The 25,300-nt window shown below is 39.3% G+C and overlaps 1 protein-coding gene across 3 annotated transcripts in view; it reads left to right on the top strand.

Annotated features, from left to right (window-relative positions):
- The window catches only part of brinp1 (bone morphogenetic protein/retinoic acid inducible neural-specific 1), a 231,220-nt gene that overhangs the window by 184,140 nt on the left and 21,780 nt on the right, over positions 1-25,300 (top strand). For all 3 annotated transcript variants that reach the window (XM_017702889.2, XM_017702890.2, XM_017702891.2), the window contains exon 6: positions 16,888-17,124. In XM_017702889.2, coding sequence (XP_017558378.1) covers positions 16,888-17,124 — 237 coding nt within the window. The remainder of the gene's footprint in view (positions 1-16,887; positions 17,125-25,300) is intronic.

The following is a 25,300-nucleotide window of genomic DNA, read 5'->3' as shown; positions in this document are numbered from 1 at the left end:
TCTTTCTTTCTTTCTTTCTTTCTTTCTTTCTTTCGTTCTACCTATTAGCTAGGTCTCTCCCTATCACACATTGCTTCCAAGCTGGCAGGGTAAAGGTGCATCGTTCAAAGCAGCCAGATTTTTTTCTTCAGTGTAGCTTTCAGTTCTTTTGTTTGTGCATTTGTGAATTCTGTGAATTATTTGAGTGGGCTTCAGCTTCATAGTGACTCCACCCACTTCTGACACCAAAGCTACATCCTTGGATACAGCATCTATAAATTAGTGGAATAATCAAAATCAAAGTAGTTTCCTTTTTTTGCAGCGCTCTCTCTCTCTTTCCTTTTTCATTCACGCATTCTCCCTTCCTCTTCTCACAGGAGTCACAGGCCTATCTAGGAAGATTTATGAATATGTTAGAATAGCCTGAGCCAACAGTTTTCAGAGTGGTGGGGAGAAAATAAATTAAATAGCCCCACAGGCAATTCATCTGGTGTTTGATGGATTACACACCCATCATCATCCTCTCCCTCTCTTCCCTTGCGTTCCTTCACATAACTGGGTGAGTGTTTGGTAAACAAAGAAACAGAAAACGAAACAAATCAATTAAGACTGATATGTGTGTGTGTGTGTGTGTGTGTGTGTGTGTGTGTGTGTGTGTGATGAAGACTGTCAGTGATGAATTCAGTGCTGACAAATGTCTGAAAACAAAGTGACAGGGGTATGAATAATGATTCCTTTGTGACCGTTTCTCCTCTGTGTAGCACGTATATAAGATGTATATATTAGCTATATATAAGATAACATGAATTATAAAAATATGCCAGAGCTTTTGCACAGGCCACATTTTTTCAATTTATTTACTTAGTTACTTAAATACTAGTATGTAAAATCTCAACAGATAAACAGTAATTGTGTAGAAGTGTGTTCTCTGTAGAAGATACATTAACAAATATGTAATTTGACTAATGTTGCCCAAACATTTGCATATGACAGTGTATTGTTGCTGTTGGAACAAAATCTTGCAAAGCTGTGTGTTTTTTATTTATTTATTATATTTCATATAAGCAATTGTGTTACAGTGTATTTAATGATGTCAAATATGTGATTATTTATTAATATAATTAATATAATTTATTTTATATAGGACATATAATATTTTATTCTTATTTATGTTTACCTGGCCATACTGCAAAAATGTCATAATTAATGGACCAATGAAAATGCCCAAAATTACTTGAATTTTTTTTTTTTCACAATAACCTTTGAGAACTTTTCAGATTTTTTTCCCCTAAAAAGTCTCTGTAAAGTTAACACTTTGGAGATGTAAGTTTGTATTTATTCATTTATTTATCTTAGACTATAAAATATAGCTATAATCAAGTTTTACCAGTTTGTGTTTTTTCCCCACTACGTACATGATATGATGTTAGAATACATTTTCTTATATATATGTATATATATATATATATATATATATATATATATATATATATATATATATATATATATATATATATATGAATATATATAATTGAAATAACACAGGCTGTTTTCCTGACATGCAGCTATTGACCAGAAAGGTGTGAAGTGATATTGAATGCAGTGGAAATTGTGCCATCTTCATAGAGGAAACACTCAGTTCCCAGAAGATCCTTTCAATGGCTCTTTAAAGAACCATGTTTTTATTTATTTATTTGTTTGTTTGTTTGGTTTTATTTTTGGTAATGATGTGTATGCAAAACCTTTGATTTTAAAGTTTGAAAAACCTCCATATCAACAAAACGTGAAAGTGTTGAGGTACTTTCAGTATCATAGGCAGGTTTGTTGGATCTGAGCTCTTCAGGTTGGTAAATCTCAGGGACCAATATTGGTCACCCTGATGTAAAAGTTGTTGATTGATGTTTTTTTGAATGACAGAGCCCTGCTACAAAAAAGAAGCGTAAACATGTCATGGGAGAAGTCATATGCTCTTATAAGCTGCCATGACAGATTACAACCAGTAATATAACAGTGTCTTTTCATTATTACTATTAATTGATATGACAGATGTCATAATGTGTGATGTAATGATGGCTATTTAGATCATTTAGATAATTAGATAATTTAGATATTTAGATAATTACCAATAATGGTGGCATGATATTGTTATATTACAGCATATGACATTTGATGAACTGTAGATATGAACTGTCTTTACAGGCTAAGAACCATTAAGGAACCTTTGCTGTGTGCGCATATGCATAGTTTGTTTTCTCGGTTATGTCCAATGATTTTGCTTGTCATTTTTAATAAAAGCCTGATGGCTCATCAAAATAATAGGCCAATAAGTGGTGACAGCCTTAGATAATCACATGCAGAATCAATCGAGCACCTTAAAGAATATAGCTGTGCTATGAGGGATCACTCTGATTGTAAAAGTCTCACAGCTGGCCTCCATAATGCCGCATCATTTAGAAGATTGATGCAAGCGGCTTTACTTCAATTCTCTGGATGCCAGGCAACAGGCTAGCTGATGAAATCTCTCCTCAGTGACCTGGAGGTCAACTCTCAATTGGAGGTGGTCAATCTAGAGTGCGTTTCTACATGGACCAGCCGGCCGATAAATCAGCTTTTGCCCTCCTCCCTCTCGAGCACTCGTCTTCAGTTTGCCCACACAGATTTCCAACCATTTCAACCCCAAAAACACATTTTCCTCCATTGATTCGGAGGTTTTCAGCTTTGAGATGGAAAGTTGTGTCCTTATGATGGCACTACATTACTGCCCCAGCTCATGCTGGCAGTCTATTTACAACATTACTTTTGAACGGCTCCAAACTGTCAGTGCATGGAAAATGTGAGAGGAAATACTGAAGCTATATCGATCGATTCATGCTTGAAACTCTGCCATATGCTGAAGAAAAATAGTTCTTAAATATGTTTGGCAACTCAGTGCTGCTGTGGCAATAAGTGGAGCAATTACACAACCTTAAGACAGGGTGCTGTTATTGGAGCTCGTAAAATCCACCCAGCTTGACATTTTTAAAGTGGTGTTTCCCTCAACAACGTAACGAAATAGCTAAGAGATATTGAGGAATATCGATTCATTCACAAAATCATTTACAAGGCAATTTTATTGCCGTATTATACCATCACTCATGACTGCTAGAGCCACGTCACTGAGGTAATATGTTTTACTATATGAAGCAATGCAAAACAGGAGCATTATTGTATACAGCAATCTATACGCTACTGTGCAAAAGTATTTTCCACACTAAACTTCCAGTCAAAACAATGATTCACTACTCATTTTTTAAGAAACATTTCTGAGAAGATGAGATATAAGATGATCCACCTGTATTAGGAAAGTGGAGTTTCCAAAACCAGGCTTGGCTACAGAGAAAACGGGGCTCCTAACAACCACCTGGAAGACCTGGTAGACACCAAAACTGCCCCATCAAAAAACAGCACTTAAAGCTTTCATCTTTGAGAGAGAGGAGAAAATCAAGCTGCTTCAGATCTGAAAACATCCACAGGTGTTTCTGTCCATCCTTCCACTGTGAGAAGATGACTCAGCGCTGTGGGTCTGAAAGGATGTTTAGCTGTTTAAGAAGAGACGGACACATCAAACAAAGAAGCTGAACAATGAACTAACCACCCCAGAGTCCAGACCTCAATATCCACCCTGTTCAGGAACACATCAACCAACTTCTAAGACTGAACTTTGGGAGTGTGTCTGCAGATTCATTGAGAAACTGAAAGTTGCCTGAAAAGAATGGAAGCTAAAGTGTTTTCGGCTGTATAGTCCATAGAAAAGCACTGACCAATAGAATGGGATGCTCTAGAGCGGCCACACATGAGCCTGAGGTTGTCCAATGTGAGGCATCAGCTAGAGGGGTATAACACATCGGGCTGTAGAAAAGTGGAACTGCAGTCTCTGGAGTGATGGCCATCCATCTAATTCCTTTGGAATGAGTTCCACAGATGACCATCCAATATCAGTACCTGACCTCACTAATGCTCTTGTGTCTAAATGCAGTCAAATCCTCACAGAAATGTTCCAACTTCTTGTGTGTAACCTTCCCAGAAGAGTCAACTCTCTTTTCAGCGGACAAACTCCCAATTAATATCCTTAAAGCATTCTCATTCCGTGATGAATGGCAAGTGGGTTATTATTTGCACGGAAAAAAATCAGTCAGATTGTCATATAATTTCACATCATTTGATGCGGTTGAGCAAAAGTGCAGAAAAGTAACCACAGGGAAAGAAATCTGGGCAGAAATCGCCAGCTGTATCCGCACACGTGTCCAGCCTTCAGCCTCAATTGGCAACACTTCAGCACCACGGACAGCGTCAGCACCACAGACAGCTCTTCCTCCTCTCTCCCTCAACCTGCAATTTGGTGCACCATGCAATTTCTTCCTTACCCTTCTTAGACTGCAGCCAGCCTGATTACCAGGGCCATCACCATCTGTAATTTTCTGCCTTCGTGGTAATTATCAGTCATCTTTTTTTGGTTTGAGAGTGTGGGAGAAAAAAAATTGCTATATTCACTCATTCAGCTGGTACCTGTGCAGCATTGGCAGTTGAGGCTTTGCTGATAGCAGAGGTTGTATAACATCATCACAACACATTTCTACATTTAGCAGATGCTCTTATCTAGAATGACCTACAGCATCTTATTGCTTACAATATTCCTTATACAGCCAGATGTTTGTGTAAGACTTCCATTACAGCCTGTAGCCTATTTGGACAATTTGACGCTAACCTATGGTCTGTTTCTAAACACCGAACTGCTGTTGTCCAGATATTATATGTTTGGTGGTCTAATGACCACAGTAACTTTACTGGTATTGTGTCACTGCATCGTCCACTTCCAAAAATATTTGCCCAAGCCCAGTTTGTCCAATTGTGTGTCCAGACTCTAATATACACTAAAATGGAGCTAAAATGGAGTGGTTTCTAATAAAGTGGCGTGCCAGGGTATTGTCAACCAATCACAAAAACCCAGACAAGAGTGCCTCTACACTCTCAGAAATAAAGGTACTGAACTCTCACTAGGGCTATACCCCTCTTATTACTGGGGTGGGACCTCTCAAGTGTATATCTCGGTACCTTTAGTCAGGGAACATAATGGTACTATAATCCATTTTGTAAGTTGTATTGACTCCACACACCACGTCTCGTCTCCAGGCTTTTTATTTTATTCTTCTGTTTTAAAACATTTAGTTTTGAAAAGGTACAAATATATACTTTTAACCTGGAAAAGCTTTTATAAGGTACGCAATCAGACCTTAAAACCACTGCTGTACTTTTGAGGGAACTTTTATATTGTTTGTACCTTGATAAATGAAACATGTACCTGCATAGAAATGTTGTTTCCAACACTATATGGTCACAATAAGAGTGATGCTTTAATAAATGCAGGCTATTTGTTTTCGGTACCAGGAACTTTGGAAGCTATTCTATTGTTGTTTTATTTAAAATGAACTCACGTTTGAAGACCATTCATAAGCAGCATGTCTGTGTTCCCACTCTTTTGGTGCAAGTGCTGTACACCTGCAAACAGACTGTTGCAACTCATGCATTTTTAACAACATTTGTCTCTGTTTCTGATGCAAGGTTCCACTGGGAAACGAAACTTTTGGCCACTTTTCTTCCTCATCATATATTTATTGCGGCATTTTTGTCAAAATGTCACTTGCATCGTTACCTGTCACAGTGGTTAGTCTTATTTTTTCAAAATTCAGAGACCACCGTCATTTGTTTTATTTCCTCTCAGTATGGCCTTTCAAAGTAAGCCATTTTTCAGAAGATATGTCTGAGGAGATTAGATATGTGAAAATCCACTGGAGCAAAAGGAAGAATCAAAGGAAATAAGTCAACTTCAGGTAAAGAAAAAAAAAAGATTATACATTACAGAGAAATTGGACTCCTAACAACCACCTGCAACACCTGGTAGACCGTCAATATCTATCAAAAAGCCCTAACTGAAGAAAGACAGTTGACAAAAAAGAAGAAATCAAACAAAGAAGCAGCTGGGGTATTTTTAATGTAATATACTGACCATCCCAAAGTCCAGATTTCAACATCAATGGATGTGTTTGGGATTAGAGAATGTTCAACCAACTTTGAAGACTGAACTTTGGAGGTGTGTCTGCAGATTTCTTTGAGAAACCGAAAGTCTCCTGAAAAAAAATGGATGCTGTAGGTAAAGGTACAGAGTGGCACACTGAATACTGACTAAAATTACATTAAATTTAGTTGTTGATGATTCTGTGTCATTTTCTATTAAACATATTTTCTGTATATTCATGACCCTGATAAATGAATCATTTATTTGGAGAGTCCACTACAGTCCCCTATAGATTATCTACAGATGATCAAATTGTTAACCAGCTATTGGTTGAAGCTCTGTTTATTCTAGTACCAGGGTGATGGTTGGGTTTAGGTTTTGGGTTAAGGTTAAGTTTAGGGTCAGGATTAGAGCCAGATTTAGGACTAAAGTAAATTCTGGCCAATTTACTAGGTTAGTAGATTAAAGTAAATTAAGTATCTACAAAGCTTCTAAAGTGGCCTATCCAAATAAGGTGCTACCTAAATCATTTAATGGCAGTTTTCACTGGAAATATCAGGAGGCTTTGGAAGAATCTCTGAGATCTGAAAATTCAGAGACACGTTTAAATTAAGGTTCTTTGTATGATTCTTCATTTTGATACAGAACCTGTAGTTTTTCTATGCAGCACTAAAATATTTCTACTATTATTACAAACCCTTTATTTTCTAGAGAACTCTTCATGCTTGCTAAAAGTGTATATCGCATCGGTGACTTAAGTAATAATTATGATGTGAATTTTGGGGGCACACAATGCTCAATTAATCTTTGATGAAGTGAGTGCTTGGGAAGTAGCGCATGGCTCTGTAAGTCGTACTGTTGCCAAGTGTGTGTGAAAGCTGGTGCCAGGACCGTTGTGCTGAATGTCAGGATGTATAAAAATAGCACTTTCTGTGCTAACTCATCCACGAAGGCGAAAGCACGGGCCCTGTTTTAGCATTTAGATAACTCTCAGCACTTCAGTTTAAAGGGCATGACACAAAGGGAGCGACGCTGGGCCATGACTTCTAGAAGTTCTTTCCAGCTCTGCAGAGCAGGAGAACGTCAGTTGCCTTCATTAATGAGCTCACCTCTTTAACCCCACAAATCAGTTACTGCCAAAAACAACAGCATCGCTAATGTTGTTTAATTATTTCTGGCTTGGAGCTCTTTAAAACAAGGGGAGAAATTGAGTTGAATTTGCAGATGCTAAACTTTATTTCCATAATAGAATTGTGAGTGTGTAAGATGGATTTTAATCCAGTATGAATCTGCAGTGTGTAGTTTTACAGTCTGACTGTAATAATTGTGGAGTGATTTTAATCCAGTGTGAATCTGCAGTGTGTGTAGTTTTACAGTCTGACAGTAATAATTGTGGAGTGATTTTAATCCAGTATGAATCTGCAGTGTGTAGTTTTACAGTCTGACTGTAATAATTGTGGAGTGATTTTAATCCAGTATGAATCTGCAGTGTGTAGTTTTACAGTCTGACTGTAATAATTGTGGAGTGATTTTAATCCAGTGTGAATCTGCAGTGTGTGTAGTTTTACAGTCTGACAGTAATAATTGTGGAGTGATTTTAATCCAGTATGAATCTGCAGTGTGTAGTTTTACAGTCTGACTGTAATAATTGTGGAGTGATTTTAATCCAGTGTGAATCTGCAGTGTGTGTAGTTTTACAGTCTGACTGTAATAATTGTGGAGTGATTTTAATCCAGTATGAATCTGCAGTGTGTAGTTTTACAGTCTGACAGTAATAATTGTGGAGTGATTTTAATCCAGTATGAATCTGCAGTGTGTAGTTTTACAGTCTGACTGTAATAATTGTGGAGTGATTTTAATCCAGTGTGAATCTGCAGTGTGTAGTTTTACAGTCTGACTGTAATAATTGTGGAGTGATTTTAATCCAGTATGAATCTGCAGTGTGTAGTTTTACAGTCTGACTGTAATAATTGTGGAGTGATTTTAATCCAGTATGAATCTGCAGTGTGTAGTTTTACAGTCTGACTGTAATAATTGGGGAGTGATTTTAATCCAGTATGAATCTGCAGTGTGTAGTTTTACAGTCTGACTGTAATAATTGGGGAGTGATTTTAATCCAGTATGAATCTGCAGCGTATGTAGTTTTACAGTCTGATGGTAATAATTGTGGAGTGATTTTAATCCAGTATGAATCTGCAGTGTGTAGTTTTACAGTCTGATGGTAATAATTGTGGAGTGATTTTAATGCAGTATGAATCTGCAGTGTGTAGTTTTACAGTCTGACTGTAATAATTGTGGAGTGATTTTAATCCAGTATGAATCTGCAGTGTGTAGTTTTACAGTCTGACTGTAATAATTGTGGAGTGATTTTAATCCAGTATGAATCTGCAGTCTGTAGTTTTACAGTCTGACTGTAATAATTGTGGAGTGATTTTAATCCAGTATGAATCTGCAGCGTATGTAGTTTTACAGTCTGATGGTAATAATTGTGGAGTGATTTTAATGCAGTATGAATCTGCAGTGTGTAGTTTTACGATTTGACGGTAATAATTGTCGAGTAGGTATAATGCAGTATGAATTTTTATAATGTTCCATGTAGCACATGTTAGTATTTTTTAATGAAGGAAGCCAAATTCAGCTGGCATTCTGTAAAAATACGCTAAGTTTCATGAATCTTTTTCCTGAGCCAATCAAATCATGACAATACACAGCACACAAGTTCATCTAATGTATCCAATCTAACTGCAAAAGTGCTGTGCTCCTCTCTTGCATTAGGGAAAAAGCTCAGCAATATGTTCAATTAGGCAAGCCTGGCCTGCAATTTATGAATTGGACCACTGGGGGCAGCACAGTGAATTGAGTGCACTGGCACAAGACAAAATCCTACACATTACCAAAGGCTCTCAGATACATTCTCCCCATTTTATATGAAAATCTGCAGTTTTACTCCATTAACCTCCCTGATTCGCTGCCATCATTCCCCAGAATTTGACGCGTGTGCTGCTGGGAGCCGTATGAGTGAAAACATGTGAACTATGTTACGCACTTCTGGAGAAATGCTTCTCGTCTGAGTAGTTGAAACTGTGATTTTTCTGGCTGTTATTACGGCAGTCATGCATAGCGGCAGAGACACGGCCGTGCTCCTGATCGCTCATCATATTTTCCCTTCCCAAGAGGATGGCCCATTACACGAACTTTCCTGCATCCACATCAATATGCAGTATTTACGAGATTTCAGAGGAAAAAAATGCTGTCTACATTTTCAGAAAGTGTGAAAGAAGCTGAAGACTGTGAATGCTAAATGCTAGTGAGAGAGAGAGAGAGAGAGAGAGAGAGAGAGAGAGATGCTGTTGAAAAAGAAAGAGATAGAGACAGAAATAGAGGAGGAAAAAGAAATAAAAAGAGGTGAAAGAGGCATAGTCAGAGAAATCAAGACAATAAGAACAGTGACAAAATGAAACAGATAGAGATAGGGGAGAGAGAAGAGAGAGAGAGAGAGAGAGAGAGAGAGAGAGAGAGAGAGAGATGTAGAGAAAGAGACAGATACACAATATTTCCTAAAGTATTTCCAAAAGTACCCATCCAAATCGTTGAATTCAGTTTACAGTCAGTTCCATGTCCAGGTTTATAACCCAGCACCTACAATGGGTCGCTCTCAGGAGCTCAGTGAATTCCAGCGTGGTACCGTGATCGGACGCCACCTGTGCAACAAGTCCAGTCGTGAAATTTCCTCAATACTAAATATTCCACAGTCAACTGATAGTGGGATTATAACAAAGTGGAAGCGACTGGGAACGACAGCAGCTCAGCCACAATGTGGTCGGCCACGTAAAATGACAGAGTGGGGTCAGTGGATGCTGAGGAGCATAGAGCACTGAGGTCACCAACTTTCTGCAGAGTCAATCGCTAAAGACCTCCAAACTTCATGTGGCCTTCAAATCAGCTCAAGAACAGCGTAGAGAGCTTCATGGAATGGGTTTCCATGGCCGAGCAGCTGCATCCAAGCCGCACAATACAAAGCGTCGAATGCAGTGGTGTAAAGCGCCGCCACTGGACTCTAGAGCAGTGGAGACGTGTTCTCTGGAGTGACCAATCACGCTTCTCTGTCTGGCAATCCGATGGTGTGAGGTTGTTTTTCAGGAGTTGGGCTCGGCCCCTTAGGTCCATTGAAAGGAGCTCTTAATACTTCAGCACCAAGAGATTTTGGACAATTTCGTGCTCCCAACTTTGTGGCAACAGTTAGGGGACGGCCCCTTCCTGTTCCAACTGGACTGCGCACCAGTGCACAAAGCAAGGACCATAAAGACACGGATGAGTGAGTTTGCTGTGGAAGAACTTGACTGGCCTGCACAGAGTCCTGACCTCAACCCAGTAGAACACCTTTGGGATGAATTAGAGTGGAGACTGCGAGCCAGGTCTTCTCATCCGACATCAGTGTCTGACCTCACAAATGTGCTTCTGGAAGAATGGTCAAAAATTCCCATAAACACTCCTAACCCTTGTGGAAATCCTTCCTATAAGAGCTGAAGCTGTTATAGCTGCAAGGGGTGGGCCGACATTATAATAAACCATATGGATTAAGAATGGGATGTCACTCAATTTCATACGGCAGACGAGCGAATGCTTTTGGAAATATAGTGTAGGTGGATAATACAGAGTACATAACACTGTTTAAAGTATTGACTGTCCAGTCAAAATAATCATAACATTTTTCATTTTTCATATTAATATATCATTTTTCCACACCAGGAAAAGAGCAGAGACATTTATAGAAAAACAAACAGAATCCTCGACAAATAAAGCCGATTTTTCAGTGTTCATTGTGTCACTCTTTATCTTTATTACCGCTTCCATTATTTTCAGGAGGCCCACTTTTAGTTTCTCAAGTAAATCTGCAGAGACGCCTCCAAAGTTCAGTCTTAGAAGCTGGTTGATCATTTTCTGAAGTAATCAAACACATTCAGTGATGTTGAGGTCTGGACACTGGGGTGGTCAGTCCAGTGTTCAGCTTCTTTGTTGGATGTGTCCATCTCCTTTTCTCAGTGAGGTTCTTCTTGAACAGCTACACATCCTTTCAGATCCACAACACTGAGTGGTCTTCTCACAGTGGAAGGATGGACAGAAACACCTGTGGATGTTTCCAGATCTGAAGCAGCTTGACTTTCTCCTCTCTCTCAAAGATGAAAGCTTTAAGTGATGTTTATCTGATGGAGACAGTTTTGGTGTCTACCAGGTCTTCCAGGTGATTGTTAGGAGGTATGAGAAGATTATCTTTTATGAAATCTCTTTAGAAGGCCGTTTTGAATGCAAAGCATGGTCCCTGGCTTTTTATATAGTGTTAGTGCTGTAGAGAAACTGTGTTAGATTTACTGTGTGTGTGTGTGTGTGTGTGTGTGTGTGTGTGTATGTTTGAGGTAGGTCTTACTGAACACACACATACAAACACACACCTCTCTGCTTCTGGCAAAGAAATAAATAAACAAACACAAATAAGCATATCATCAGGCTTAATGTTAGCCACCCGCTATGCCGGCTCATGGAATCAACAAATCCACAAATTACAGGGGTCCGTTATGGAGGAATTGGCATTTTCGTTCACCTCGAGAGACACCGCGTAAACAGCGGAGGTCAGCTCTGGTGTTTTAAAAGCTTTTTTATTTATTTATTTATTTTTCTCACTCAGACCTCCTGTTGGTTTTAATTGGACGCAATTTCTGCCCAGTCATGCTGATGGCCATTGTTCTTAACAGCAATATTGGCTTATTCAGAGCATTTACAGTTTAGGTGTTCATCATCAGACGCCAAGCTCACATATTAATTTATTCATTTTATAGACTGTTGGTTTATTACTAAATTATGCTCAGAGAATGTAGATGAAATGTCATATTTAGCTTGTTTTGAGGCAGATAATTCACCCATGACCACCTCCTCCGCTAATTATTTCATGGTAACTGTTGCTATTATAAACTGTATCAGGTATACAATTAAATGTATGTACATACAAAACCTCATACAATGTAAATCAGTGGAACCAGATTTTTTGCCAAATAATTTAATGGATAATTTCTTTAGCAGCAGGCCTTTTCAAATTAATGTTAATGTCAGTAATACACTCTCTTTCTCTCTCTCTCTCTCTCTCTCTCTCTCTCTCTCTCTCTCTCTCTATATATATATATATATATATATATATATATCCACTCACCGGCCACTTTATTAGGTACAATTCAATTGTTCAATTGCTTGTGAACACAAATAGCTAATCAGCCAATCACACGGCCGCAACTCAATGCATTTAGGCGTGTAGAGGTGGTCAAGACAACCTGCTGAAGTGCAGACCGAGCATCAGAACGGGGAAGAAAGGGGATTTAAGGGACTTTGAACGTGGCGTGGTTGTTGGTACCAGACAGGCTGGTCTGAGTATTTCAGAAACTGCTGATCTACTGGGATTTTCACACAAAACCATCTCTAGGGTTTACAGAGAACGGTCAGAAAAAGAGGAAATATCCAGTGAGCGGTCAGTTGTGTGGATGAAAATGCCTTGTTGATGTGAGAGGTCAGAGGAGAATGGGCAGACTGGTTCCAGATGATAGAAAGGCAACAGGAACTCAAATAACCAACCAACATCTCTGAGGAAGGTTTCCAACACCTTGTTGAAAGTTTGCCACAAAGAATTAAGGGAGTTCTGAAGGCAAAAGGGGGTCCAAACTTTTACTGGCATAAAGGTAATTTAATGGTACCTAATGGTACCTAATAAAGTGGCCAGTGAGTGTATATGTACATATATATATATATATATATATATATATATATATATATATATATATATATATACATAATGTGTGTGTGTGTGAAATATATATATATATATCTTAGTCTTAATACACACACACACACACACACACACACACATATATATATATATATATATATATATATATATATATATATATATACATAATGTGTGTGTGTGTGTGAAATATATATATATATATATATATATATATATATATATATATATTTTTATATATATATATATATATATGTGTGTGTGTGTGTGTGTATTAAGACTTTTATTCTGTATATGCCCCCAACCCAAAAGGAAAAGCAGTTTAACAAGTTTGGTTACTTTATTTCGTTACTTTAGCATTAATATAACTAAATCAGTCTATGATACATTTCAAGTTGTGAACATTCTATCAGGCTAATTGTGTTACCTATCCAGGCTAAAACACACCTCATGACATCACATCAACTTCTTTCCTTCAATCTCTTCTTCTACTTTGTAAGTTCTTTAATTTGAAATAAACACTCTTGATCTTAACACTGTCTAAATTTGTTTACAGTCCACTGCCAGCAGTGTGGGGATGATAAATGACGAGAGGGGGGCCGCATTATGGGCGCTTCTTTACTGTCCTAGCTGTCTAGCGGTGTGTACGCTTTTATAGATCATAAGCATTCCTCTCCATCTCTTTCCCTCTTTCACTGAAACAAATATTTACTCCTCCTGGTCTCTTTTGTTCGCTCTCTCCATCCCCGACACACACACACAGTTGTGCGCTCACGCACACAGGCAGGGATATTATGTCTGCCCTGGTAAATAAGCCGAAACAGATCAGGACAGAATACATCAATCACGGCTCCGTTTTATCCCATTATGTAAAGCCCTCCCACTCGTGGGGGACGGTTCAAAGTCAAATGGACCTGGGGCAAAACTTCTAATACGAGCTCTGTGCTCTCCAAAAGCCTGGCGGCTGGACACACAGCGAACATCATACGGCATTTTGGCCTAATTTATGGCAATTCAGTGCTGCTTCTCTCCCTTCGTTTACCAGCTGTGTCTTTCGCCACACATGTGACCTGTGAGGCTTATATATAACAGCTAATTAACAGTTTTTTATTTCTTTTATTTAATGTATATTGGATGGCAGATTGCTTTTAAACGCATTCCTTATAGTCACTTATTAACATCACTTATTAGTCATATCCAATAGCTTTGTGAGTTAGCCAATTAACTTGTATTTTAATTAATTTACTGTGAATATTCATACAGTTTAGACATGAGCAACAGATTTGCTCATTAGCTAAAGTATTTCAGCTATTTAGTGTATTTACTGTACACACTCAATGTAAAAAGATTGCAATTTCTGATTTTTTTTGATGCATGTCATTTAATTTATGCATCTATTGTACTACAAAGTAAATATTTAGCATCCAGATTTTCAACCATATGCAACAGCTTTGCTAATAAGCCAGTGCATTCCAGCTATTTCCAGAATAGAAGTGTATTCTGTTTAATGTGAATATAGAAATCTATGAATTTTGCAGCCATTTGCTAATTAGCAAATGTATTCAGTATTTTTATTATATATATTTTAGATATTTTGTATACTTTGAACAAAAAAGGTTCAACATTCAGATTGTTTCGCTACTTATGTACAACTTTGCCAATTAGCTAATGCACATCAGCTAATTTGTGTAGACTCCACACTGTAATATAATAAAATCGACATTTTTCAGCCGCGTACGACAGCTTTGCTAAGTCACTCATGTATTTTAATGTTTATCTCCTTTTCTGTAAGTGAATGCAAAAAGACTGACACCCAAATTTTGAGCCATTTTCTATTTGAGCTAAAATACTTCAGCTATTCTGAATCCCGTTCATATAATTTGTGGCATTTGAAGCTAGAAAAATGACCCTTTTCTATACATTTAAGCCTGAAATTTAAATGAGTATCCACTAAAAGGAGAGAAAAAAAACAAAACAAAACATATACAACATAAACTTTGACCTAGAGACTAAAAGGCAGAATGTAGACCAGCTTAAAATTGCCCTTACTGTAAAGGGTTACACTCTGAGCAGTATGTAAGGGGTATATACTGTATACTATACATCATAACCATGTCTATAAAATTTTTAGCCGTGTCTAACAGCTTCTTTCGTTATCTAATTTTAGTTACTTTGTGTTTACATTGGACACTGTGAATATAAGAAGATCCAATATTCAGCTTTCTCAGCCATCTGTAACAAATGTTCTTGCAGTTCTTGTTTGTACAGTCCGCTGGGCTATATGGATATGCGCTAAGAAGAAGATGAATTGGTACAGTAAACATTTCAGTATTCAATATAGTCTGTGTGCAAGAAGCGTTTTAGATACAGCAGCAGAGTACAGTAATAAACTGGAGCAGTTTCACAGGCACAAGCCTTCAAACAGAAAATATAATGTACAGTGTACAGTAATGGGCACCAAGATATAGTGCAATGTACTGTAAGAGAAAAACAAGCACTATATATGATATAGCAGCACGTAAAATACATTGGAGAAAGCTAAAAGTGAATCTGGGCCACCTAAGTGTCATATTTTCATATTTCAACTTCTTTAGGCCTTATATGGTCAAAAATATGTGGACAACCTTGAGGTGTTTCAGCCACACTCATTGTTATCAGGTGTATAAAATCAAGCTCGCAGCCATTCAATCTCCAAAGACAAACACTGGCAGTAGAATAGGTTGGACTGAAGAACTCGAAGTCCATTAATGAGATTTCCTGCCGTGCTTGATCTGCCCTGGTCAACTGTGTTATTATGAAAAGGAAATGTCTGGGAGAACAGCTCAGCCACAAAGATTAAGAAGCCCTTATTAGTCCCACAATGGGAAAACTTCACCTCCACATTTAACCCAACTGTGCATTTAACCCCAAACTATACATAGTAGTGAATGCACACACACTAGGGAGCAGTGAGCACCGTTGCCCGGAGCAATGGGCAGCCCTATCCACGATTCCTGGGGAGCAGTTGAAGGTTAGGTGCCTTGCTCAAGGACACTTTAATCATATACTGTCGGCTCAGGAGATCAAACTGGTGACCTTACAGCCCATGACTGCTCCCATGAAAGCAGTAGGCCATGCAAACCCGTAGAGTGAGACTGCTAAGTGCTGAAACACCTAACAGTTGCTTATCCTTTGTCGCATCACTCTCTACAAAGCTTCAAACTGCCTCTTGAGGTAACATCTGCAAAAATTGGGTTCACACAAATTCACACAAGCATCACTAAGTTCACTGGAGCAGTGGAAATATGTTAACTTGAATTAAGAATCGCACTTCAATCAGTTGAACATATCTGGGTTTTTGTGAATGCCAGAAGGACACTACCTCCTGGAATGTACAGTGCCAGCAGTAAAGTTTGGTCCAGGTGGGATGATGGGCTCTGGCTTTTTTTCCAGGTTTCAGGGCTCTGAGTTTCGGGGAAAGGTAAAGCTAATGCTTCAACATGCAAAGACATTCTAGAAAATTATATGGTTCCAACGTTGTGGCAGCAGTTTATGGAACACCATTTCCTGTTCCAGGAAAAGAGAGCTCTATAAAGATGTGGCTTGACAAGTTTGGTGTGCAGGAACTCCAGTGGCCTGCACAGAGCCCTAACCTCAACCACACTAAACACCTTTGGGATCAGTTGGAATGTCAATTGAGAGCCAAGCTTTCTCATCCAACATTAGTGCTTGACCTCACAAATACTCATTAGACTGATCAACTTCAAGGTCTTGTGGAAAGCTTCCCAGAAGAGTGGAGGCTGTTATACCTGCAAATAGAGGGGCATCTGTATATCCATGCCCATGATTTTGAAAACAATTTCAAAAAGAAGTGATAATTAGGTTTCCACATAAATGTGGCCATATAGTATATAAGTAACATTGTGTATTCTCTTACATAACTACAGCTTTTCTCCACATGCTGAGTGCAGTTAAACTGCCATTGTCTATTCTCTCTAAGTCTTTCCACAGGACATTCCCTGATAGTAAGTCAATAATTTCCTCTGGTGTATTCAGTGGCTTCAATAGATTGTGTGTCTGTTTCCGACAGGTCTCCAGGTGATTTTCCCTGAATACCTGCAGGAGAAGTTTGTGCAGTCCGCTCTGAGCTACATCATGTGTAACGGCGAGGGTGAATACGTCTGCCGCAACAACCAGTGCATTTGCCGCTGCTCTGAAGAGTTTCCACAATGCAACTGTCCCACCACCGACCTACAGATAATGGAAAACACACTCCGAGGCATGGCTGAGTCTTGGGCAGCTTCGTACAAGGACTTTGAGAACTCAGGTAAGCTGAAAGCTTAGTATTTATCATGGAGATAATATACGCACATTGGCCACATGAATGTCTGTCTTCTATGCCCACTTTCTGGTCACTCTAATAGAAACAACAATTCTAACAACAGGTTGGTAAAAATTAAAGAAAAAAAGTTTCAATAAGGTGCTGTTGGGCAAAGACAAGCCACCAGTTTAAATGTGCCTTGGGGTCTCTGGAGCTGTACTGCAGGGATGGAAGGCCATTCATCTAAAAGATATTCCATTAATAGGTGTTTTGATCATTGTAGTGAGGAGTGCCGTCAACCCAAAAATCTCCCGTGGGGGTTCAGTTGAGTATAGACCTAGTGACTGCAATGCCATAGCATATGATTTACATCCTTTTCATACTAATTCAGTGACCACTCATGCCCTGCGGATGAGGGAAGTGTCATCCTGGAAGAGACCTAAGAGAGAAATGTTTCATTGTAAGACAAAAGTGATCGGTCGGAATGACTTTGTATTGGATTTGCAGTGACTCTTTCCTCTAAGAGGATAAGTGGATCCAGACCCAGCGAGCAAAATGCTCCTTAGAGCACTACAGGGCCACTGGATCTATTCACTGAAGGAGTCAAGACATGTACTGTTCTTTTGGCAAGTGCTGCAGATGAACATGGTGAACATTACCTGACTATTTCAGTACTTTCAGTACTGATGGTCAAATGTAAAGCTCCTGCCATTTGTGGCCCAATAAGAAACCTCTTTTGGGGGTCAATGAGTGAGTGGTGTACAGCTCACTGCCACTGGACTTGGGAACAGTGGAAATCTATTCTCTGGCAGTCTGATGGATGAGTCTGGGTTTGACGAATGCCAGGAGGACATTAGCTGCCTGACTGCATTGTGTCAAGTGTAAAGTTTGGTGGAGGAGGGATAATGCTATGAGGTTTTTCAGGGGGTTGCTTATACCCCTTAGTTCCAGTGAAGGGAAATCTTAATGCTTCAGCAATCCAAGACACCGTGGACAATTTTATGTTTACAACTTTGTGGGAACACTTTGGGGAAGAACCTTTTTTTTATTCCAGCATTGAAAGAACTTGACTGACCTGCACAGATTCCTGACCGCAACCCTTCGGGATAAATTAGAACAGATAGTGTGAGCCAGGCCCTCTCATTCAACAACAGTGTCTGACCTCACAAATGCTCTTCTGGATGAATGGGCAAAATTCCAACAATCACACTCCAAAATCTTGTAATACACTTCTCAGAAGAGTGGAAGCTGTTATAGCTGCAAAGGGGGATCATATTAACGCCTATGGATTTAGGATGGAATGTCCTAAAACCTTCTGTGGGTGTAATGTGTAGGTGTCCCAATACTGTTGTCCATATGGCGTATATAGCATGGTAGGATGTTAATTGCTCAGATGTATCACCTGCTGGAAGCTTCTTGTCATGTTTCTCCCCTCATTTATTCAGCCTTGGCTTATAGGTCTACGGTATAGATGTAAAATTAGAATATCCTGAATAATTCCAGCCAAGAATATTCGGTCAAGAGCAGCTCTGTGATCAGAACCTGACCATTAATGAAGGGTTAAAGTCTCTAACTCAGTGGTCACCAACCTTCCTCCTACTACTTTCCTGCAATTTCACTCCCAACTGTTTTCTAACAAGCTCTTACCTAACACTAGTGCATCTGATCCAGCCAATCAAGCTTTTCTACAGAAATTAATTAGCTGCAGTAGATGTGGTAGATTGTGATTCGAGCTACAGTCCAGGACCAAGGGTTGGTATCCACTGCTCTAATTGTACACCAGCAAAGTGGATCTCCAAGGCTGAAGTTTCCAATAATGTGGCTGGTCAGCATTGCGCTGCCTTTCTGGGCAAGAACGACTGTGAACTACGTTGATTTAGCATGAACCACCATGCCTCAGTAATCGGTGAAATCAATATGGAGCTAATGTGGTAGGCTGAGTTAAAATGGCACACGGGCTAGGATGTAATTACAGTCCATTTTTTGGCATACCGGCCAAATGTCCCAAGCTTAATCTTAAATAATCTTCAACCCGGAAATTTACATGTCTACTTAGCACATGGTGTAAGTGGACATCCTGCTGATATTTTCAGCAGCCCTCAATAAAACATATTTTGCTGCAGAGTCTAAATACAATGTTTTCTTTCTCTTAAAAAAAGAGAAAGACGTTGTTTATGGCATCCCATGGGGTTCGCACAAGTGCTAAATTGGTGCCACTTTCAGGTGTTCTCAGCTGCAGATCATTATTTTCTGGATTCATCATTTTCTCTTATCTTTCATTTTTGCAAGAGAAAAACAGGCATTCTTTTGTAAAAACTTCACCAAATTGCACACAGGCCAGAGCAGCTATACGAATAAACAGGATCAATCTAGATTTGCACCCTTGATCTTGATTGATCCGTTGATCTATCTAGAGTTTCACCCCTGGTCTTAGCTGTCCTATCCTATATATTCCAGACATGGAGAAAATAGAAACGAACATGCAGATGTCTGGAGTTCATATTATTTGCTGTACATTAGGTTTAAATGATGTAATATTTTCTTTTAAACATGCAATTGGTTCTTTGATTGTTCATGGTTCCATAGAGTGCCATTGTACTTACTAAAGAACCACTGAAGAGCTGTGATTTGTAAGTATGAAGCTTGATATTGCAGCTATTGAAGTAGGACCATTTTCAAAAAGGTTCCATGTAGAACCATCTACAGTGCATTCTACACCAACCATTTCACCATGAAATGGTATTATATAGAATTCATGTCGGTAAAAAGAACCATTTAAAGAGCCTTTACAAAAGCACCTCTGAGGAAACATTTTCCAAGACGTGTATGTAAATGAGCTCTGTTCTGATTGGCCAAAATTGGCTGATTAAGGCTGGATTTTCTAATCTTTTAAAGAAAATGGAAGAAGAGGCTAATTTAAGATGCTCTGTGGATTGGGGATGCAGTCACTGTAAAGCAATCACCATTATACACACTGGCCATCCCGCACCTCCTGTCCACTAATTGACCACGGCAATGTTTGAAGTCATCTGCATTGATTTGTTTCGAATCAAAGAGCTGACCTGCATTGGTGCATTCAATACTGCAGTGATGATGAAGGCAAATCAGCTCTCATGGTCTCTCTTGGCAGCCATGAGCCACTATGGCTGGAGCAGCACTACGGCTGTTTTCCTTGCAAAGTGAAGGAAAAGAGGACGACGCAAGCGAGCTTTTTATTCCTCTTTCTTTCCATGTTAAACTTCTGCTGATCTCTTCTTAAATGCAAAAGGCATTTTTTTTCTTTCCCCAGAAGCTTATAGGCTATTTATATGTGGCACAATGATGGAGGAGTACACTCTTAAAAAAGAGAGGAGCTCTAAATTTAATTAATCAGTTGAGTCTGTTGTCATTTTACACGAGTCACCTTCCTTTTGGAGCATCGCTGCATAAAGCTTGCATGTTAACGTCTTTCAGCCAATCTGCAATAAAGTGGCCATGAATTATTCACAGGCTGCGATGCCTTCTGTCGGAGAAGAGAGGCTTCTTGCAGTTAATCGCAACAGTCAATTTTAGCCCTCTGCTTGGATCCACAAAGCTAGGAATGATCAAAAACTCACAGAGAGTAAAAGAAATAGACCCTCGCTTCATGTATGTTGACTGCAAATCAAGGCATGGTCTTGTCCTGTGTGTGTCATTTTCATTTCTACAGTAAGTTCCATGTCGAATTGTCCCTAATAACTATGTAATTACTTTTTAACAACATATTAACCACAATATGTAACTCCAGGCGATGTATTCACTGTTTGAGAGGGTTATAGTAGTGCAGCTTGTATACATGAAGGCTGAAGGATGGACATCCCTCCTAATTGTTGAGTACAGTTGTTTCAGCCAGACCTACTGCTAACAGGTGTATGAAATCAACCACATGGCAGCACCGCAAATCTCTATAGTGCAGGGGTCGGCAACCCAAATGTTAGGAAGAGACATTTTCCTCCTTTCAACAAAAATCAAACCGCCTTGACAACCACATTTTGTACCCATTTTATCTCTACCATCTTGGCCTTAAATGTGTCTCAGTATGGGCTAATGTACTAGTTTAGGCTAAAAAGATATAATATGAATGAAAATGCTGACTTGGCACTACTGTAAGTTCAAGCTGAGTTTTAGCTGTATCCCTTGGTCATGTATCCCTTGGACTCCATCCCCCAGACTCCTCCTGGAAGTCACATCCTGCACAGCCTGCACGCTCCAATCACAGGTCTCACTCTCTGGAATACTAATGTGGTTTACCTGTGTTTTGCTATTAGCTTTAGCTTGTAAGCCCGGGCGTAACACAGGTTCAGTGCGAAGTATTGTTTCCTTTTATTTACGACACACTGAGCGTTTCCATTGTTTCTATGCCTGATCGTGTATGACCCGTTTGCCTGTTTACTGTTTACTCTTTTTGCTATTTCCCTTTGGATTATCGGCCTGTGGTATATCTCCGTGATCTGACCTTGTGGACTGTTTTCTGGACTCTTATTTCATGTCTCATCCTCCGGATTGTTTTGGTTTTGACCCATGCCTGTTTCGACTTCGAGCTTGGATTACGCCTTTTATTAAAGTTTACCTTTAATCTTTTAATTAATTTAGATTTAATCTGCGACGCTACATTGGCCACTTTTCTCGCATCTCCAGCAGGAAACTTTTCCACAAAATAAAGTGCTTTCTTGGAAAATGACTCTCAATTTGCAATTTTTTTTACGAGGTTAAAGGCTTTTTATTCGCCAGCCTCTTCTTTGAATGTTCCATTCCACCTTAAATGGTGAAGCAGGCACCACTTAAGCTGGAACAGGAAAAGTCAAACAAGAAGCTGACCTCAGCTCCATGATTTTTTAGTGTTATAGTTAGTATAATAGAACCAAAGCTTTTACTAAAATCTCTGAAGAAACGATTAAGTGTGCATGCAAATGAGCTTTGGTCTGATTGGCAGTGGCATTGTGCTTCAAACGAGAGGACTTTAAAATGAGCGCGTGAGTTAAAACTACTTTAGGCTGAACACTTATCTAGTTTAACCAAAGTTAAACCAAAGTAACCAAAGTTTTGGCTTTAAACCATTTATTAGCAGTGATGTGGTAAGGTGTTTTAAGTTGGGGTTGCTGCAGTTTTAAGCAGCATATACATGGCTTGAATGATGACACCATGCAAAGTAGTTTGCCTTTTGTCCATTTGAATTTTTTTTTTTTTGATGTTGCATCAAACACAATGTGTTACTGCACTGTAATGAGGTGAGCACCACATACGTTCACATCCTATCTCTGCGCTCTCATTCTCAGTGAATGAATGCAAATTAGCTGAACGGCAACCAATCAGATTGTTGATATGAGGCATGCTAACTAGTTGTGCCACACCCACTGTCACATGATGAGAGCAGTGGATAAACGTTATTATTGAGATTAATTTTTAACAGTTTAAAAACAATATTACGCTGCTTTGCCACTCCAAATTGGCCTCTATCCCTGCATATGCCTTCTCTCTTTAAACAACCACCTGCACGTCTTTTAGCAATCCACCCCCAAAACAGCCAGCAGCTGTCGAGTGAAGCAATTCAGCTCACTGTAACTTAAACAGTGCACAGCTACAGTAGATTACAGTAGAACTCTTCGCTAAAAAAATGACCCTTTGATGTGCTCAGATTATTAAAAAGGTTAAATCTCTGTATTATTATTGTTGTTTTTTAGGCAGTCCTGAGATCAGGGAAACCACCTTCCATGTACATGTTCTATGGTATGCAATGTAATGGGTAGTGCGGCTCAATTACATACCACTGTTGTCAGGAGAAAACCTCTTATCTCCAAAAAGGGAAAAAAAACATACCTTACTTTTAAAGTAAGTCAATGGAACCAGACATTTTTCCAAGTAATTCTATGTCTTTTCATTTGGTCCATTCATCTTCAGATGTTAAAGACTCTAAGGATTTTCACATTATGTCAAAAACTGAAAAACGTCCAAAAATGAGAGACAAGGTTTTGGTACGACTGGAAGAAAGAAAGAAACTTAAGAAGACATATCATTTGACAAGGGGTGTTCAAACTTTTGCCCATTTAGTTTGCCCATTTGCATTTAGTTGTTCAATCTTCTGTATGTCCCTGTGTAACGTGGCGCGATGAGATGGACGCACGTGCTGAGATAAGCAAGTTTTATTTTGGGCTCTAGGGTCTAAATCTAGGGTCATGGTCGAAACGGTCCAGGTTCAAATAGCCGACACAGAGAGAATGCGGGTCAGACATGACAAAAGAACAGAAGCGAAACAAACACCAATCACTTCAATCAGTACATGAAACATAAAACACAGTCAGCACATACAGACAGCACGTCAAACAAGCATACAAACACCAACAAGCACAAGGGGCAAACACAGGGCTTAAATACGAGAGGGCTAACAAGGGATAACAAGACACAGGTGGAAACAATCAGGAGGCGGGGTCTGAAAACAAGGGGGCCGAACTCAAACACAACAGACGCAGATGGACGATCAGAAAGTAAACACAAAGCACATGGAGTAGTGGGAGGAGCCAATCGTGACACGCTCATGTCAGAACAAAGCCTTATATCCCCAAAATTATAGCTTTACAGGAGAGGGAAAATAACATACTTTACTTTTGATGGAAGTCAGTGGAACCAGAATCTTTGGGCCAGCTCTTTTTGTCTCTTCATCATGAAATCGCACAATATGAAGGGCAACATTTTCAAATTATGGCAAAAAAATGAAAAAAAGACAAAAATGGAGATACAAGGTTTTGTTCCGACAGCAACAATATGTTCTGTTAAGTTAAGTGATACTTTTTTGATCCCACAACCGGGGAAATTCCACCTCCGCATTTAACCCATCCATGAAGTGAAACACCACACACACACTAGTGAGCACACTTGCCCGGAGCAGTGGGCAGCCCTTTCCACGGCACCCGGGGAGCAGTTGGGGGTTAGGTGTCTTGCTCAAGGACACCTCAGTCATGGACTGTTGGCACTGGGGATCGAACCGGCAACCTTCCGGTCACAGGGCCAGTTCCCTAACCTCCAAGACTGCCCCCCAAACATATGTTACATATGTTTCCTGCATTTCGGTGGAGAAAAAAATGAATGAAATGGTGCTTCAAGGCAGTTTTGACTGATAAAAGAAAATGAATGGTGGTCTCTGACTTTTGCACAGCGTTTTAAAAGAGGCTGGTTAAACATAACGGTCAGTCATTTGTTCGGGATGACCCTAATCAACCAAGAGACTGACACAAGGAAGGAGAGAGTGAAGGAAAAATATACCAAAATAAGTTCCTCCCCGAGGTGATCGCTCAATATCCACCTGACGGCCCTCCTAGCTTATGTATTATTAACAAGTAATAAAAGGTCCAAATAAAACCACACTTTCCGATATAGTTCTATTGAATAGAGGACACCCAAATTGAGTTTGAAGGCCTCAAGGTCGTGGCAATATTTCTGGAGACGGGCCTGGCAATAAATGAACCGTCGTCCAGAGTGTGTGATAAACACGAGACTGCTGGGAACGGATGGAGGAGGAAAAATAAACGTAAAAAAAAACAGCAAAAGGAGCCAACTGGCCCGCCGAGACTCGTTATTACTCCATTCGGGAACGCAGTAATTGTTTGAAATTGATGACTGATGGCTGGTGGACTGTAAGTGCACACTCGAAACATCTCTTCTTACCGGAACAAATAAGTGACCATGACTGTTGTTGAAAAATAAATGCTATATTTATGGATAGGATCACGTTTAAAAGGTATGATGTTTAATGTCAATACCGTTAGTGGGAAGAGGCGGTAAATACTAATATTAAATGGTTCTTCTCTTTGTTGTAAAGCCTGATTTTTTAAGAACTTTTTAAATAATGGCTCTGTTTTTTGCCCTTTGTACAAGAAATATTCAGTCAGATGTTTACACAGCACATCATGAGAACATTCGTAAATACGAATACGAATTATCAGCTACAACAATTGTAATTTTTTTTTTACTGTAGGCCAGAAGTCGGCAACCCAAATGTTAAGACGAACCATTTTGTCCTTTCAGTAAAAATCAAAAGAAAAAAAAGTGAAGCTCAACTTTTAATGTCCTTTTTACCATCTTGGCTATACATGTGTCTCAGTATGTGCTAATAAGGCATAGGATAAAAAATAGAATGAAATGAAATGCAGACCTACATCGCTCTGCTTTG

The sequence above is a fragment of the Pygocentrus nattereri genome, chromosome 23, assembly GCF_015220715.1.
Source record: "Pygocentrus nattereri isolate fPygNat1 chromosome 23, fPygNat1.pri, whole genome shotgun sequence".
NCBI lineage: Eukaryota > Metazoa > Chordata > Actinopteri > Characiformes > Serrasalmidae > Pygocentrus > Pygocentrus nattereri.
This window is presented reverse-complemented; position numbering and strand designations above follow the sequence as displayed.